This window comes from Pangasianodon hypophthalmus, chromosome 2, assembly GCF_027358585.1.
Source record: "Pangasianodon hypophthalmus isolate fPanHyp1 chromosome 2, fPanHyp1.pri, whole genome shotgun sequence".
Lineage (NCBI taxonomy): Eukaryota > Metazoa > Chordata > Actinopteri > Siluriformes > Pangasiidae > Pangasianodon > Pangasianodon hypophthalmus.
This window is the reverse complement of record NC_069711.1, coordinates 27,433,660-27,453,728: the sequence shown is the minus strand read 5'-3', so window position 1 is coordinate 27,453,728 and position 20,069 is coordinate 27,433,660. Positions and strand designations below refer to the sequence as shown.

General features: G+C 37.5%; 1 protein-coding gene across 1 annotated transcript; it reads right to left on the bottom strand.

Moving 5' to 3' along the window:
- Positions 1-1,755: 1,755 nt before the first annotated feature.
- Positions 1,756-18,776, bottom strand: gca (grancalcin). Its single transcript, XM_026933032.3, has 8 exons — positions 18,617-18,776; positions 10,324-10,467; positions 10,070-10,139; positions 7,763-7,806; positions 6,716-6,863; positions 5,858-5,971; positions 4,726-4,784; positions 1,756-3,638 (listed from the first exon to the last, which is right to left on the bottom strand). Exons 1-8 carry the CDS (start codon positions 18,635-18,637, stop codon positions 3,612-3,614), a joined length of 627 nt encoding a protein of 208 aa, XP_026788833.1. The 5' UTR covers positions 18,638-18,776; the 3' UTR covers positions 1,756-3,611.
- Positions 18,777-20,069: the final 1,293 nt, after the last annotated feature.

The window sequence follows — 20,069 nt, the reverse complement described above, 5'->3', positions numbered from 1 at the left end:
GAAACACAGTCACATTGTATAGAAAATATGTGCACAATATACACTATATTACCAAAAGTATTCGGTCACCTGCCTTGACTCACATATGAACTTAAGTGCCATCCCATTCCTAACCCATAGGGTTCAATATGATGTCGGTCCACCTTTTGCAGCTAGTACAGCTTCAACTCTTCTGGGAAGGCTGTCCACAAGGTTGAGGAGTGTGTTTATAGGAATTTTTGACCATTCTTCCAAAAGCGCATTGGTGAGGTCACACATTGATGTTGGTCGAGAAGGCGTGGCTCTCAGTCTCCGCTCTAATTCATCCCAAAGGTGTTCTATCAGGTTCAGGTCACGACTCTGTGCAGGCCAGTCAAGTTCATCCACACCAGACTCTGTCATCCATGTCTTTATGGACCTTGCTTTGTGCACTGGTGCACAGTCATGTTGGAAGAGGAAGGGGCCCGCTCCAAACTGTTCCCACAAGGTTGGGAGCATGGAATTGTCCAAAATGTTTTGGTATCCTGAAGCATTCAAAGTTCTTTTCACTGGAACTAAGGGGCCAAGCCCAACTCCTGAAAAACAACCCCACACCATAATTCCTCCTCCACCAAATTTCACACTCGGCACAATGCAGTCCGAAATGTACCATTCTCCTGGCAACCTCCAAACCCAGACTCGTCCATCAGATTGCCAGATGGAAAAGCGTGATTCATCACTCCAGAGAACGCGTCTCCACTGCTCTAGAGTCCAGTGGCGGCGTGCTTTACACCACTGCATCCGATGTACTTGGGCTAATCTGAAGGTCACATGAAGTTTGGAGCTCTGTAGCAATTGACTGTGAAGAAAGTCGACGACCTCTTTGCACTATGCGCTTCAGCATCCGCTGACCCCTCTCCGTCAGTTTACGTGGCCTACCACTTCGTGGCTGAGTTGCTGTTGTTCCCAAGCTCTTCCATTTTGTTATGATAAAGCTGACAGTTGACTGTGGAATATTTAGGAGCGAGGAAATTTCATGACTGGATTTGTTGCACAGGTGGCATCCTATGACAGTTCCACACTGGAATTCACTGAGCTCCTGAGAGCGGCCCATTCTTTCACAAATGTTTGTAAAAACAGTCTGCATGCCTAAGTGCTTGATTTTATACACCTGTGGCCAGGCCAAGTGATTAGGACACCTGATTCTGATCATTTGGATGGGTGACCGAATACTTTTGGTAATATAGTGTATGTATGCATGTATATATTGGGCATGTATTTATTTAATTCTAAGGATATTTGTTACTGCAATGGTCACAACACTTAATTCAGTGGTTAAATCTTTATTTAGTAATGCTCTACTACAGCACATTTTCCCAGGTTTGTAATAGAGATTTAATGATGAAGAGTTGAGCAACAGATGGAGTATAGTCTGTAATTACCAAGTGATCAATTTGCTAGGTGGAGCTGATAAAATGGCCAGTCAGTGTAGGTAGATGGATGGTGTGCCTAATTAACTGGCAACTTGGTGTACATAGCTAAGCTACGTATGCTAAGGGAGTTATCAGTTTTATATTACAAATATAATGAGGTCTGTTCCCATGAATCAACTGAGAAAAGCATGTGTTCCACGTCTTTCTTCCCGTGCACCCTTAGATAGTATTTCAACAGATCATCACTATTCATGATAGTTCATGAATAGTTCATTCATTCGCATTTATTTGTTTTAAAAAAAAAATTTCAAAAAATGAACATGAACATGAACTTAATAAATGGGCTCATTATGAATACAATACACCAGTTTAAAATGTTAATTTATTAACAAAATGAGTGACTGTTGGTGTCAAAACTGGATAACAAGTTAAATGAATATTATGTTGGCAAAAAATAAAAAAAGCTATTTGATGTGGTCTGTCCTTTTATAAAGAAGCTGCCAACAAATGGCTTTACATCAGAAAACGCTTTTCACTGACCAATGAACAAATCTCCTAATTCATAAAAAAAAAGTGGCACATTTTAGAATATATATATATACGTAAAGTCTACACGCCTCTGTTAAAATGGCAGGTTTTTGTGATGTAAAAGAATGACACTAAGATATATCATGTCAGAACTTTTCCCACCTTTACTGTGCAAATGCAAAGTATACAAATAAAGTGAAGAACAATCAGAAACCTTTATAGCAAAAAAGAAAAAACTTACAATAAGCTAGTCGCATAAGTGTGCACACCCCTAAACTAATACTTTGTGGAAGCACCTTTTAATTTTATTACATTACTCAGACTTTTTTGGGTAAGAGTCTATCAGCATGGCACATCTTGACTTGACAATATTTTCCCACTCTTTCTTGTAAAAACATTCTAGATCCATCAATTTGTAAGGGCATCTCCTGTGCACAGCCTGCTTCAGATTTTTAGTAGGATTCAGGTCTGGGCTCTGGCTAGGCCATTCAGAAACATTGATCTTCTTTTGGTTAAGCCTTTGGTGATTTGGATGTATGATTTGGGTCATTGTCATAGTGAAAGGTGAAATTCCTTTTCATCTTCAGCTTACTAACAGACACCTGAAAGTTATTCATTATTCACTCCATCTTGATAAATACCCGCAGTTCCGGCTGAAGAAAAGCAGCCCTAAAGCATGATGCTGCCACCACCATGCTTTACCGTGGGTATGGTGTTCTTTTGGTGATGTGCTTTTTTTTTCCCCCCACCAAACATACCTTTTGGAATTATGGAATTATTACACCTTTTGGAATTTGTCTTCTCAGAGCATAACACATTTTGCCACATGGTTTGGGGTGATTTAGTCGGGCTTGGATGTTTTTTGTGAGAAAGGGCTTCCATCTAGCCACCCTACCCCATAGCTCAGACATGTGAAGAATATGAGAGATTGTTGTCATATACAGAGAGTAATCAATACTTTTCAGATATTCCTGCAGCTCCTTTAATGTTGCCGTTGGTCTCTTTGCAGCCTCGCTGTTAAGTTTTTGTCTTGTCCTTTTATAAATTTTGGAGGGACGTCTTGTTCTCAGTAATGTCACTGTGGTGCCCCATTTTCTCTATTTGTTGATGATGGCCTTCACGGTGTTCCATGGTACATCTAATATTTTGGAAATTCTTTTATATCCCTCTAGTGATTGATATCTTTCCACAAGTGAGACACTGTACATGCTTTGTAAGCTCTTTGTGGACCATGGCTTCAGCAGTCAGAAGGAGAGGTCAAACCAAGGAGAGGTCAAGAAAATCCTACAGAAACATCTGATCTCTATTTGGGGTTAATCAGAATAATTTCATTGATGATAACTGTATAATAATTACTTTTGAACACGAGATTATAAAATGGTGTGCACACTTATGCAACCAGATTATTGTAACTTTTTTTATTTTTCCAATTTTTCCCTAAAATGTTTCTGATTGTTTTTCAATTAATTTGTATACATTGTAATTTCACATTGAGGGTGGAAAAAGTTCTGACATGATTTATCTTAGTTTCATTTTTTTACTTCACAAAAACCTGCCATTTTAACAAAGGTGAGTAGACTTCTTATATCCACTGTATATTATACTAGCCAGAGGCTACATATATTATAGGTTATATATACACACTATTATACTTCTGTTCCTCCATAAATCAGGAAGTCTGTCCAGTCGTCCTCAGATAGACATGGTGCACAAGATGAACTGTAAGAGGAAACAAATGCAGCATGTGTAAATGGATTCTGTTAAATCTTTCATATAATACTTGTAGGAAATATGGGGCATTGGTGTTATTACAGGTATACTGCGGCTGTTATTCTATTTTTCTATTTTTGTACTTATAAACCTGAATAAGGGATATCCTGAGGAGAAAATTGTAGATGAGGCGATTACTGTTGCTTGACTATAAAACACAATGAATCATAGTTAAATGGAAAAAATTAGCAGTGAGGTAGTCTGATATGTTACCACCCCAAACTTTATTGGTTTCCTATAACAGCACATTATGAAGTGTTTTATTCCTTTTATACCACAGTGATTTGATTAATTAATTTGATTAATGAATGACACTCGGTGCTTTTTAACCATCTATACTTCTAATTTTTGAAACGTCCACAAGTCAAGTTAGATCTCGTCATCATTTATGTGATAGCAGCTACAAACAGTCATTCCCTTACTAGGCTCTCTTTCATTCTTCTTTCTCTTTTCTTCATAAGTCTGTAAGACCAGCTTGTTGTGTTACCAAGAAACAGACTTTCCATTCTTGGAAAACTTGCTGACTGTTTACAAAATACTGATACTGGAGAATCCTTCCATAGATGTTAAATAATCTCCTTACAGAGAACTTCACATTATATGTATAAACATATACGTATACTTTTTTTGTTAAATAAGACATATTCCAAAGCATAATCTATTTATTATTAGGTTTAGATTATATACATCACCTGCCATACAAATCCCTGTGAATAAGCTGTTACTATTGAAACAATAACATATTAGGACAAGCGCATTAATATAAACCATTTAACCAAATAAATCATTTGAATTATAGTCAGAACTACTGTCTAGAGCTGTGCCAATGCAGAAAATTAATCAACACCTTCAGATTTGAGAATTCAACAGCACTGTGGTGTAACTGGAGGTAATTTATAAACAGCCTCTTGATTCTTTTTGAGTAAAAAAAAAAAAAAAAATCCTACTTTTCTGCAACATTAAGGTAGAGTCAGAATTGTATTAATATTACTGGCATTGCATTGAAGTACTGAAATCAACAGTATGGGCTACTTACATCATCATAACGGAAGTTCACAGTTCCTTGTTGCATAACATCCCTCATCCTGAAATTCTCTGTAGAAAAAAAAAACTGTGTGAAACCAGCTTGCACTTCCAAGATAGCTTATAAACAGAGCTCTGGTTAATGGTAATACATTATATTATTTATATACTGCAGTTTATAAATAGTATACTACACTAATAGTTAGCAAGGTAATGTTAACTCATTCTGGTAAATTAGCTGGATAATAGCACTCTATTAAAGAAGAGAGAAGCATTTTTACATGTCAATGGATCTCAATTCAGTTTTATTTATATAAGCACTTTTAACTTTCAAAGTAGTTTAAAAAAAAATCATTCAAATGTTGAATCTACCTACTTAAATGTTAGAGACCTAATCTTTCCTAATACACCTTTAAACTGCAATTGCTTGAACTTCGTGTTACTTACAATCACAGAAGAGTATGCAAAAGCATCACTCGTGAGAAACTGATGAAATCTGCGATTTTAAACAGCTTGTAAAAATAGGGAATGTTTTTTCATCACCATTGACGAAGTGAAGAACCGGTACTAGGTACAGATTTCACATTTTCTCAGAGCACTTTATAGCGTAATAACTACCAAAATATAACAAATATAGGAAAACCCCGGTTTCCACACTTTTTTAATATGCAAACATTTTAGATGACACTGGAGATAAACTAAACAGCTTATCTTTTGATATAATAAACAGACATTGCTTACATCTTTGAGTACTGAAATATTAGGTATTAGAGTATTGCAATCATTTGCTCAGTCACTTTCAAAACCTGTTTGCTTTTTCCATATTTTGCAAAAACTCTCTTGCAACACATTCTCTTTAATATATTGTTCTTTATTCCTTTAGATTGTTTATAGTAGGACTGATTAGAGGCTAGTACGAAGAACAGCCATAGCAAGATATGAGTGGATCTTTATGAAACCTGGCAAGAAACAAAAACTAAAGTGTACATGCACAAACCCCTGACGCACTCACACAACCAATTTTATCTGTGACCAGAACTCAAAAGGCCATCCTGACCAAAAAACTTACAACAATATATACTGTTCAAGTCCTTTTTATTTCAGGAGATTTGCCAGTTATCTAAAAATACAACCTTGCCCCTCACCTGTTAGAGCCCTGAGTTTCACACAGCAGGCCACATAGTCATCGAAATAGATCCTGCCTCCTCGACTAAAGCGTTTGATGATGCACCCCAAAGCCTGAGGGCTCACTCTGTACCCTGCGAAAACACGGCACATAAATACAATTTCAGTGCTACTGTTGCAATCTGGCAAGATTAAAAGCATTTTAATTGCAGCAACTGTCATGGATTCCCCCTTCACATCACAGTTCCCACAAGTGATTTCTGTTTTGGTCCTGTCTTCCCCTCTTGTCTTGTGATTAGTTTGTTACCCAATTGTGTTCACCTATTCTGTGTTAGTCCTTGAGTAGTTTGTCTATGAATGCGGTGTTGTGTCATTGTTCATTGTGAAGTCTTATCATGCATTATTGTTATTGTAAATCTGACTCTTATTTGTGTACTTTGAGTATGGATTATGCCATGGACTTTGATTATAATTGTTGGATTCAATATAAAAAAAAGCTTGTGCTGAGTTTACGCACTTGCGTTCTGTCTCCAATCGCATGTAACAATGACTTATTATTACTAACACTACTAATACTAATAATTCTTTTCATATTTATTCAAATTTTATTTAATTAAATTTTTATTTTATATGGATCAGTTTTACAAATTATGGCATCTAATTTTATCCTGGTGACTGACTTGAATTCCTCAGTTTAATTCTTACTCATGAAAAACCACAGGAGTAGCAACACCACTTGAAGGAGAACAGTCACTAACAAATATGCTTCTGACTGGCCACCATTGCTTTAGTGGTTAACACTGTTCCGCATTCACAGGGAGAGATGAACTAAGGATAAATGGTTGTATTTAAACCCTGAGCAATGTGAGCCAACTCACCCATATTATTAATGCACTGAGACAACTCATGAGGTTCCACACTGCCGCTGTTGTCTCGGTCCACCATCATGAAGTTCTGCTTCCAGCCATTCAGTGCAGCAAACAGCTCCTTGAACTCACTGAAGCCCATCTTACCTGAATAATCTCTCTACATGGGTGCTGTTAAGGAAATCAACCAGCTGCTGACTAAACATTCAAGGTTCAAATTCTCTGACAGAGCCTAGATTGAGTATTTCAGAAACTGAAACTAAAACTGAAAAACTGATCTCCTGGGAATTTCACACAAAACAGTCTATAGTGTTTACACAGAATGATGCAAAAAAAAAAAAAAAAAGAAAGAAAGAAAAATCTAGGGAGCAGCAGTTCTGTGGAGGAAAATGCCTTGTTGATGAAAAGCCTGAGGAAGAGGAATGACTAGCCTGGTTTGAGCTGTAAAGAAGGCTATGGTAACTCAGATAAGCACTCTTTACAACCATGGTGAGCAGAAAAGCATCTCAGAATGCACCATATGTAGAACCATAAGACCTTGCAACATTTTTCTAATCTTCAAATGTCCAGTTTTGGTGAACTTGTGTGCACTGTAGCCTCAGATTCCTGTTCTTGGCTGACAGGAGTGGAACCTGATGTGGTCTCCTGCTATTGTTGCCCGTCTGCCTTCAGCATGTTGTCCTTTCTGAGATGCTTTTCTCCTCACCATGGTTGTTAAGAGCGCTTATTTGAGTTTAGCCTTCCTCGAACCTGAACAAAACACTTCAGGATGTGCTGTTATTGAAAAATAATCCATTTTGATGTGTTGACAATAACTCCACTTCACGGCTTTGTTATTAACATCATGCTCTACTGGCATAGATGAAATCACTGTGACACTGACATTAAATAATAAATAGCGATTCACTTTTTTATGACCAAAAATGTTTATACTGTTACAACCCTAATGTACAGATATGCTGGAGTTCACTCCATAAATCAAACTACAGGTTATGAGGCAGAATAATAGAGGACAGAATAAAAATGAAATTTGTTTCCCCACATTTCCGTAAAGGATACATCCAGCATGGCAATCATAATCCTGCATGTCTCCAAACTGAAGGCTGCAAACAAATGAAATATGTTTATTAAATAATGTATACATCAGTCTAATGTACTGGGATGCATTTCCTAATAATAATGAATTTTTATTAACAATGAACAACTAAACAAAGGTTACTTATGAGCTTGTTTTGTGAGTGATTCCTAAAAGGCTTTTTGGCCCAAATTTAACAAACTAGTTCTAAGTACTTCTTTGTCAAACAAGTGAAACAAGAATATTAATTCACAGCCCAGAGTTAAAATCTGTACATAGATCAGTGAGTGAAACAGTGTAAACAGATGCCGGCAGACAGTATTTATAAATGGTGGACATATGCATAATAAATAAGTTCTATAAATTATATTTGCTTTGGGAAGAGACAGAACAAGGTATGTTGTTTTCACAGAGAAAAAAAAGAAAACTAGAGGGGAGCTATGAGGGAAATTAATATTAATATATCAATATTAAAAGCAATTTGTCCAAAGCAATTTGCTCTTAGAAGTACAATATGAAAGACCTTCAGTATGGGTACCATTTCGTACAATGAACAACAGGAGTATAAAATCTTACACTGTATGCACTAAATGAACACTAGGTTACATATTTCGATTCAAAATTAATAAATGGTACTTTCATTCAGTTATTTTTATTACACATTTGTGTCAAGTTAGTCTTTGTTCATCTGGATATTTTCTTGCTTTATCTTGTTCTTAAATCTGTCATTTAAATGTATAAAACATAAAACAAAGACCAAGCAATACCTCATCTCATCATCCTGAACTTCCACGTTAGACAGCTGTGTTAGTTTTACCCTCTTTGCTGTTTAACCATACTGTGAACCCTGAGGAGAAATGTTCCTCAGCTATGCGCTATTGACGAGCAACTTGTAGTAAATACCCAGACAGAATACACTTCTAAATGTTAACTCTTTACTGTTCAGACTGCAACTGTCCCAAATAAAAGTCCCACTTGTCTGGCCAAGAATTCTTACAGCAGCCATAGATAGGATTTTAGAGGTATATAACTATATATATATATATATATAAAAGAAAAAGGCATATTTCCAGTGGCATACAAACTCAATTTTGTTTTATGCAAGTTACACCAACTTCCTGTTAAAATGTTATGTAACCTTGTGCATTGCACAGCAGTACTGTATCACTGAATTCACCAGTGCCATAACTTAATTTCTCTTGTACCCAACCAAGTAGGGTCTTTATTTTACCCCTGGATGACCTGTTTATCTATATTAATGTGTCAACATAGGGTGTGGCCAAATGGGGGGCACTGGGTGACTGCTGCCACACATGAAACAAGCCCTGCTACGCCAATTACGTCCTCAACCCTGACCTATAATGACATCTCGGAGAGATTTATTACTCCTATTCTGGCTTAATGATTCATATGTAGCTCAAGTTCATTTACATCATTACCATATTATATGCATTTTGACCAATTCTTAAAACACTACAGTGTATTTTGAGCTATAAAAAAACTAAACCAAGGAGCAAACCAAATACTCAACGACTAATAAGCTGACCATGCCACTGCTCGCTCTCACTGAGACGTTTTTATGGGTTTATATTTGATCACACCACAGCATTAGGACAAACGACTCCACTTGATGCACTCCACAGACTCCACTGCTGGTACATCGTCATCGTCATCTATGGAACCAAATAGACTAGACACTGGCCTAATAATTAGAGGTAATTATTTCTGTTAAGTGAAGAGTGAATTATTAATGTCAAATATGGATTAGTACATCATTTTTCACTTAAAACTTCTGAGGGTGTGTTATGAGCTTTGAAGGTGAAGGACTGCACTAATGTGAACATATAAACAGGCGCAGTGTTTTTTGCCGAGCCAGTCTGACATTCTGTCATCGTTTTCTGGTTAGCTTTACCGTCAGTTTCATAAATGATACGGATTTTACAAATTTTAATTTTTTTCTCCTCTTCAGTGTTAAATATGTATTTATTTGTTTTTTATTTTTTTTAAAAAATCACCTGATGTGGCATTAATTTTTTTTACTTAATCTTTAAAATTGGAAAAATGTAAAAAATATATTAAATAAAAATAAATGAATTTTTGCAGATATAAACAATGTATCATCAAAGAGTTCTTTAAAAATGCAACACTACACTTCAGCAGTTTGTTATTACAATTCATTAAAAAATATGCTATATACGATATGAAATGATATTTTGTTGTCATCTCGCCCACCCATATCAGGAAACCCCTTAACTATTTATACTATATTTAGGGACAAACAAATTACTTACGAGCATAAGTGCCACTGATGCCAGTCTGTGTTAAACACCTCTGGAGCTCCTCAGCATCCACCTCACCATCCTAACAACACAAAATCTCATGATTATTCAACACATAGGCCAGGGCTTCCTGTAAACTTCACCTACACAGTTAGCTAGTAATCAGACTTAAAATTGCAAGTGAAAAAAAAAAATCTGAATATCTAGGTTTGCATTGATCAGTTAGTGCAAACTAAACAGAATAATTCAACTGATTCTAATCTCACCTGGCCAGCTATGGCTGTGAAGTAACCCCACATGGGGTCTTGGGCAGAGGGTGCAGCAAAGGTGCCAGGGTAGGCGCCATACTGGGGTGGGAAAGATCCCGGGGGAGGGCCGCCCATCGGGCCCCCTGGCATCTGACCACCATACTGAGAGATAGAGAGAGGAAGAGGCAGAAATGCAGGGTAAAAAAAAAATAAAAGAAAGAAAATGAGTGTGTTAAACAAGGATATACCACCAATAATGGTAATGCCACCTGACCAGAAATTACAGAAATTTAGAAAAGGCTAACATTTGCTTTTGTAACAGCTTGTCTAAGGTTAACCAGCTGACAAACTGAATTCTATAAAAAGGTATTCACCAACATTTCAGCCACCAAAAATTTCTGGTTTCAGTCAAAAGCATAAAGTTGCCATGACTGGATTCACTTTCTAATAGAACTGTGTACTGGTTGGCGCTGCACTGGGACTTACTGTGCCCATTGTCTATCTCAGGAGTCATTGCACTGTCTTGTGCTGTCTGCACATGTTTGCGCTTGTGCACTTTATGTATAAATTTATGTAGTCCCTTGTAGTTCTGTGTTGTTCTGTGATTGTCTTATGTAGCACCTTGGTCCTGGAGGAACGTTGTTTCATTTCACTATGTACTAACTGGCTGTATATGGTTGAAATGACAATAAACTCCACTTGACTTGACAAATTAAATTGATAGAAAATATTATGCTATTACCAATATAAAATTTCATACTACTACTACACAAACACAACATTTACCAAATCATTTCTACAGTATGATGCTGTTTCTCCATATAAAATAATGTCAGATTTGGATTATTGCTAAGGCTAAGAAAAGACCAAAAACAGGGCTTCAGGAAGATCTTTCATTAAAAGGAAGGGTTCTGCTATGGAAAGGCAGAAGAGATATCCAGACTTACTTACGCCGCTCTATCCTTGGGTGTGCACAAATGGATAAGTAAAGAAAATTAGTAATGTAATTTTCTTTCAAGAAAACTAAACTTGCTATATATAAAGAACTCTGTGGTCATGAATACATATGAAAATGAGGGCCATAACTTCTCATTTTTTGCACCAAACATTTAAAATAAGCGGCATTAGACATTTTCTTTTTCTGATCAGGAAGCACGTGTCGGCCTTCACCAACCCAGCTGTTTCAAGCCATAAAAACAGACATACCATACATGGTCTGCTATAGGTCTACTGGAATAACCTGCCACATAACGGAATATTGTTAAATAATAAATTATTAGATAATTGTTAAGGTTCAAACAAAGTTATCTACAACACAGGTCATTTGTAACTCATGTCCTGAGTCAATCTTCTTTCTTGAGGGATTGCTGTTACATTTTGCTGTTACAGTTTGTTAGTTTGAGTCGATTTGTTTCACTGATTATAGGTCCAGAAAGAAGAAGGAATGCTAATACTATAAATGCACTATTAATAATAGTATCAGAAATGATATTTGCTAAATTTTAAGTACATGAGAAAAACACTACAGGATGTCCCAAAGGTCACATTGTTATTAACAAATTCACAAATTCAAAAAGACTGGAAGTGTTGCAAACCAACTGAGAAGTGGACGTCCATGAACATTCACTGATGAAGGTACAACTGACGTGTTGCTGGCAAACATAGTCCCCTATGTATGGAGACTTTTGTGACACCCTGTATAACCTTATACATAAAAACTGATGAGCGGAATAAAACACAATGGGACATGTTGTTATATTAAAACAACCAAAGACAGGATGGTGTGAAGTTCATTATTTTATTCAAATAAATGCAGCTTGTCATATTACAAAGAAACTGCAAAGCCTTCCCTCCTGAAGCGTTTCCCCTCCTGACTGTTACAAAGGAGATTCCTTCCAAATACGCTAAACGTCTCTGAACAGAAAACTTCACCACATCAATGACGACACACAGGTTTTTAATCCATTTAAGAGGAGTGTCAGCCATACACGTCCCTTTGTAATTTGTTACTATAGAAACAATAGCATTTTAGAATTACAACGAGCGCAATATTCTAAACCTATGATTTACCTTGCAGCCGGCACTACTGTCAGAGCTGCTGTTATGGAAAATTAATCAACACCTTCTGACCAATCACAATCAAGAATTCAACAGTGTTGTGTACAACATAAAACCTGTTAAGTAAAACTTTTTTTTAGGTTTTACTGTGAAATATAAATCTAATACTATTGCCAAAAAGAGACAGCAGCCAGCATTATTTTGGAATCTTTCTTTCATCAGTTATTCTGAATTATTTGTATTACAAACAGGGTTTGGCCTGCTCGCCTGCACCGCTCATCAGTAACAAATACAAGCAGCACAAGCGACTTGCCTGATTTAGCGGAACTCCCAGTTGGGCAAGACATTACAGCTAGAAATGACTATTTTGGTCACGTCAATTATTTTTTGGATTTGTGGATATGTTTCATGTATCATGTCCCTTAAACTGCAGTAATATAAATGTCTACATTTTATATGTATATACTGTACTGTGTACTGTGTTTTTGTCCACTTGTGGCCATATCATTATCTGAAAGCTAGTATTATACATTATAATTATATATTATATATTACAAGAATATCAGCAATCAGCTGGCAAAGATGTATTGTGATGTCTACAGTTTTAAAACTCTATATACTTGTGGGCCAAAAACAAGAAAAAAGGACCTTAGTCTTTGATGTTAAAGGTTACAAAGTCAGAGCTGGCTTACTGTCTGCGTTAGGAACTGTCTACAATCTGAATGATTTGAATCAGTTCGTGTTTGAACCTGCTGTACGTGCCATTACTCATTCTGCCATTTGCATCATCCTGAAACTTAAATTACCCCAAACCCCATCCTTTCTGTTTCCAGATACTGAAGAATATGTCATGTTAGCAAAAAGATTTAAAGAAAAACTGTGGTAAGGTACGTGCAACTGTTGCTTAACCACTGTACAGACATCATAGAAAGTGTGTGTGAAGAAGTGAACTGGAAGGATGGAAAGTGGAAGTAGGGGGAACAAGCAAAACGGCTTCATGACAGTAAAAACACAGAATTTATTCAGACGTTAAATTTTCATTTACCACTGAATTCATTCAATCACTCATAATCAATCCTGCCCAGATGAATCAAGTTCAGAGAAAATCCAATGCAGAGGTGTATACTGGGACTGAGAGCCAGCAAAAATGTCGCAGGACCAGGTGGTTTTTACTTTCACAGGACAAAGCAAGGCTATGTTCATTAACATGGGAGTGTATAGGGTGCTTAAGTGGCACCATGTGACACATTTTCTTGCTTGTATTAGTCTTTATTCGTCTTCAGTAATTGCTTTGTCCTGGGCAGGGTGGCTTAAATTGCTAATTAGTTTACATTTTGAGAAACAGAGGCAATTTAAATTATGACAACAAACTACTACATTTTGTCTGAAAATATGGTAGTACTAGCAAAAATACTAACTGTGGAAGCTTATGGGATTGGTCAGAATTCCTTCAGGAGTGGGTGGAATTAAAAAGACACAAAAAAAAAAAAAGAAAAAAAGAACCCACACACGCTTCTAGTCTATGGAATGGACCAACTTTACTAAAAACATGATTCATTTTACATAGTACGTGCAAAGGCGTTTTATGCTGGCAAGCTGAAAGGACATCTTCTACAAATAACCATTTAAATTCTGAAAATGTAATGTGAGGCAAATTAAAGAAATCTGCATAACAAATGCTGCTTTTTTTCTTCTCTTTTTTTCTTTGCAATCCCAAAATAAACTATAACTCATTTGACGTAATTTAATTCAGTCAACAATAAGTCACTGAACCCTTACCTAGCTGTATGGTTTAATTATAGCTCGCCAATTAAGTGTGTGTGATATGGTGATATTATCATCCCTACACGATATTATGCCACGATATCCAGTGACATTTATCGCCAATTATATTATATTACCAGACATGACAACCTTCATACATTTTGAATAGGATCGCCGCAAAAACATCAGAGTACACTTGTACGAGTTAACACATAAAAATACATCAAAAGAACAGTCTTTTTCACTCCACTCAAACAGGAGATGAGCCAGTGGATGTGTAAATTTTGGAGAGATTTGCGCAGGTATTTTCAACGCCCCAATAATATCTGCTAGAGCCACGCCCCCTCCCCAAGTCTCACGTGCGCTCGGCTCATACAGCCACTCTTGCTTTCTGTTAAGGTAAGTTTAAATGGAGAATATAATCATGTTAATATGTACAGTGAGGTTTTTTTAATAACATTTCAGTGTTATTCTGAAGACACTGAAGAAAGGACGATGACTTTGACCCTTTGTGTCTGTTTAACTTTATGATATGTATAGACTTTGATATCTTTGCCTTTCTGTAGTTTGACCCTTGCTATGGATGATGATGTGTACTGGGCTGCCTTCAATAAAGACGTGCTTTTGTCCTAAAACAACTGTTGCATATTTTTGCAATGGAATTTTGGCCAGAAATTTTAATCAGACTGAGAGACAGATGTGTATGTATATATATATATATCATATCATATATATATATATATATATATATATATAGAGAGAGAGAGAGAGAGAGAGATAGACAGACAGAGAAATACAGAGAAAGCGATAGAGACAGACAGAGAGTACACAACAGCTCTTTTGAAAACAGGAGATTGCATAGTTGCGAAAAACAGCAGCTTGCATTGGATTGGATTTCTCCAAAACAGGACATGTTTCTTGTTTGTCACAGCCCCACCTGATCACTGACAATCTTCTGATACTTAACAAAGAACCCTAACCTCAGAAATAGCACTTCTACCTTCATTAGATCCTCTAATGTCTTCTGCAAAAGAGTGTCACTCTAGCAGACTTGGTTTCTGGTAGCTAAATGTCTGGGTAAGTAGCTATACAGCACAGTGTGGGTGTGTTAAATACAATCACGCAGTGCTTCTAGTGAATCAAATTACCCCATAGGCATGAGAAAATGGGATTTACTGCCTTTTTATAGAGTTTTGTTTGTACAAACAATCAGGATTAATTCAGTTCCACGGTGAAAGTGTATCGTATGTATGTTATTTCGTTTAGAACAGTGGTTGCCATCTTGGGTCCTGAAATACCCCTGCCCTGCTTCTAGTGCTGTTTTATCAACAGGCCATAAAACAGCACTGTTCTAATGAACAAGCCATTCCTGGGGCAATGTGGGTGTATTAGAGAAGTGAAAACACTAAAATGTGTGGGGGAGGAGGCCACGAGTATGGCTGAGAGCCACTTCTTTAGACCACCTCCAATGTCCCACTGACACACCTATTCTCAGAGAAAGGTTTTCCAAAGAATTTCCAGGTTCATAGTCAGGTTTAGACCTGTTTGGATGCTGCATATCGACCTGTCCACATTCTCCACAACAGCATGAAACGGTTATAGCTTACACCTCATACAGGTGGTAACATGGTGGTGTGAATTGAGTAAAGAAATGCAGACATTACACAAAAATAGCAAACATGACAATTTCTATAAGAATTTCTGAATGAAATGGAATACAGCGGATGGAATGTGTCATACTTTTGCACACTGAAACCCCCATCAGAGAATTTAGAGAAATCTCTAATGCTCTGATTATTTTGTTTGTTGTTTTCCATAACGCATAACCCTTTTATTAAACTTCTGGTGAACTGGATTATATTTAAAGTTCTTTCTTTCTTTGGTAACTGTTTCCTACATTACCCACAACTACATGCTGATAACTACGCCGGTAGGATACTTGAGGTCCCAGCTTGTAATTCCCAACCTCCAACCAAAGAAGGAAAATCCAAAGAAAACACCTCTTCAACTTGAAATCTGAAGAACTACGAGCTCCTTCCCAGTTTACAGCATGATGTCAAATCAGCGTGGCTGCACAAAGCATCAGAAGTAAACTAAGTAGCACTTCTTACCTCTGAGTAAGAATGAGTTATGCTGTAAATACACAAGTATTTGCTTTAGATCAATCAATGTACAGACATATTCGCTTGTGAAGTCTATAACACTGACTACACAGTTCACAGTTTGAGGAGGATAATATACATCACTCATCACAGTTAGCTAGCTAGCTTGTTGCTAACATGGAGGGGTCCATGTCCCCCAGCCTCGTGTGATGAATTCACCGAGATCAAAAATGAGATCATTTCGACCTGCGAATTCCCACGTAAGAGGTAAGTTGAACGCAGCACAAGCCCACGCTTCATCCCTACCTAAAAAGAGTGATGCAGCAGCGCTTTAGTGTTTTGTCTGTCCAGCTCTCTCACCTCCTTGTTTGTACACTCTGCTCAAACAGATCAGCTTCCAAAGCTTCAACGTTCTTGTTAATACCGTCATCAACACAATCATGCTCGTCACCTCGTATATCGTTTACTAGCTGAGCTCTAGCTGTCACTGACGTAACTCGGCACAACTGCATCTTAAATTCTGCACTGCATTCCGGAGTCCCGAGTTTGCTCACTCCACTACTTCTTCATTGCATTTCTCACTAATATGACATTGAGCTGGAAAATGAGGATCGAGATGCCAGCTGCCATGGCTATTTTCATGGCGAGAAATAGATTAAATTGTAGCCAATTACAAAAATCTAAAACTAAATCTGGCCTCACTTCATTAATAATCTTCTCATATGAATCAACCGAATAAAAAAAAAGAGTCCTAGGCGGTTTTCACACTGGGCATGTTTGCTACGGACCGAATCCGAGTGTGATTGTTCCCTGCACAGCGATGGTCTGGTTTCAGACTCACTTGATTCTGTCGAACCCCGGTGCATTTGCGTTCATCTTATGTCAACACAAGATAACGCACCTCACCATCTATTTATTCTTTTGGTGCTATTATGCCCAGCAGAGTGAACGGCACTTCTGTGTTCCACAACATTCCCCTGCCACTCCCCTGCCATGTATGTTATGGAAACTAATGATGTCATCATTGGCTAAAACACATGCAATGCACAGGTTACTTTACTTCCTGAACAATTGCGGACCCCAGTACGAGTTGCGTTCACATTCACAGGAATCGCAGCACAGTTCCAGTACAGCCGAACTCAGAACACCTCCTGCAGGTAGTCTAGGGTTCGGTACCTCAACCAATTTTGTGCTCTGTTTTGGACTAAACTGCCAGTATGAAAGCGCCGCTAGAGAAATTGAAACTAACACAGTCCATTAAAATATGCCTCAAAGACACTGGATTTTGGAATAAGCGGCATAAAGGAGGATCTTCACCCATGAACAAAAACTTGTGAGTGAGCCGGTGTGGCCTATTCGGCCGTTTATTTTTAAGATCTAACACCAAAATCTGACTATCCCTTATATCTGAGATTGTTTACTATTTTTTCTCCCATTGTAACTGCTCTAGTAGCCTAATGTCCCCATGTGACGTCAGAGAGACACACAACCACTAACTTCTCAGGAAATAACAAAGATACAGCACCAACCATCAAATTAGGACCAGAATCACTAAACTCATCACATACATGTCAGTATAAACATATGTAATCTGTTTTAGGGTAGAGGTTTCCTTTAAAAAAATGCAATTTCCTGAAGAAAACAATAGCCACCAGTTATAGTTTAGATGTGTAGCCATTTCCTACTTGTAAGAGCAAGATGTCCAGATGCACAACACTGTTCTTATGAAATCTTTTTTTTTTTTCCACCCAAATCAGTTCAGTACTTCTGATTTAGTGTAAAGACCAAATTTTAAAAGAGACTTAAAAGGCTATTAAATCCACTATGAAATGTTCAGTTTCCTCCCCCTACACACACACACACACACACACACACATTTCCTCTTTAGTTCAATATCCGGATACATTTCGGTTAAAAAAGGGGTTGTCTTCATCCTTTTTCATGTAATCAGGATCAATTGCTGGCTAAATGTAGACCCTTATATGCTTTAAACTACAGCTAAGCAACATAATTACAATAATACCCAGACTACTTTATTTCTGAGCAGCCCAAGTCACTAGATGCTTTGTTAGATAAATAAATGTAACCCTGTTTGGAAAACAATCCTCGCCCACCTCCCCACCCTGATCAGCCAGACATTTCATCACCATTATCCTTTTATTCAAACCTTCTGACATAAATCTACAATCAGATATATATATCAGAAATATATATATATATATATAGACATATATATTTTTTTTACAACTATACAGACATGTGTGCTTTATGACAAATTAGCTATATTATCCCATATCCATCCAAAACAACCCCCTGGTAATCTGGTAAGCTTCCCAAAGACATGCGCAGTAGATTTTATGCGCAAAAGAATTATACAGAAAACTCACTCCGCCATAAGGGTAAGCCATGCCTCCCGATCGCACTGCTGGGAAAGTGAAATGTGAGAGAGAAGCTGTCTGAAGTTGTGAAAAGTATTCTCACGGAAGAGTTATGATTACCCTTGCGATGTTTAGACAGCTCCCGCCTCCTGTTCTCTGATTGGCTAACAGCTCACACTCACAGGCTGTGACGTTCCAACTGGCGCACTGCCTGTGACGATGCACTAATGTGATTCTCGAGCGAGTCGGTTCTTTTAAGTGAACACTGAGATCCGATTCGCACACATGAGCCGTTTTTGTCGGGGAAGGGAATAGTGATGCCTCGTTCACAAATGATTCGGCTCTTTAAGTCAGCTCCTTTAGGTGAACACTGAGAGTCGATTCGCATATATGAGACGTTTTTGTTGGGGTAGGGAATAGTGATGTCTCGTTTTTCAGGAATGATTCGGCTCTTTGAGTCGGCTCTTTTAAGTGAACATTGAGAGTCCATTCGCATATTTGAGGCGCTTTTGTCAGTATAGGGAATAGTGATGTCTTGTTCAGAAATGATTCGGCTCTTTGAGTCGGCTCTTTTGAACATTGAGAGTCGATTCACATATATGTGGCGTTTTTGTTGGGCAAGGCAATAATAATGTCTCGTTCACAAAGTACTCGGCTGTTTGAGTCGGCTCTTTCAAGTGAATGTTGAGAGATGATTCGCATATTTGAGCTGATTTTGTCAGTGTAGGGAATAGCGATGCCTCGTTCAGGAATGATTCGGCTCTTTAAGTCAGCTCCTTTAGGTGAACACTGTGAGTCGATTCGCACATATGAGCCGTTTTGTTAGGGTAGGCCGTAGTGATGTCTCGTTCACAATCGATTCGGCTCTTTGAGTCGACTCTTTCGGGTGCACTTTGAGTTCCGGGTCAGACGTATGAGCTGTTTGGCGGTGTAATTTAATTAATGCACTTTCATGGAAACCTATTTTCAGCATTTGAGCTGCTTGTTAGTGTGAATACTGAGCTGTGCGTTTGACTCTCAGCTGTGTATATGAATAGCATTATATGTAAATATAACATTAATAACGTAATGTATATGAATAACATTAATGCAGGGATTTGTGCTTTATTTGTAGTACCTTGTCTAGTTAATAGTCATTAAGATTTTATACCAAGCAATTCGAAGTAATATTATCTCATTAATTAGAAGGTAGAATACGATATCATGAAACAACATCAGTCATAGAAAGGAAAAAAATAAAATAAAATAAAACAATGCAGACTTCATGGATTCGAATGTGAGATTCTAGTAAACTTTTCGTCAACGTTTCACAGCGTCAACTATTTTTACTACACCGGATGTTCTCGTTTGATGAGCAGGAAGTGCTTATCTAACCAGCTGACAAAAGCGGAAGTGCATCATTAAAATTTGTTCTCAGTCGTTGCTTTCTATTGAATTCAAAGTAAATCAAAACCTTTTCGTT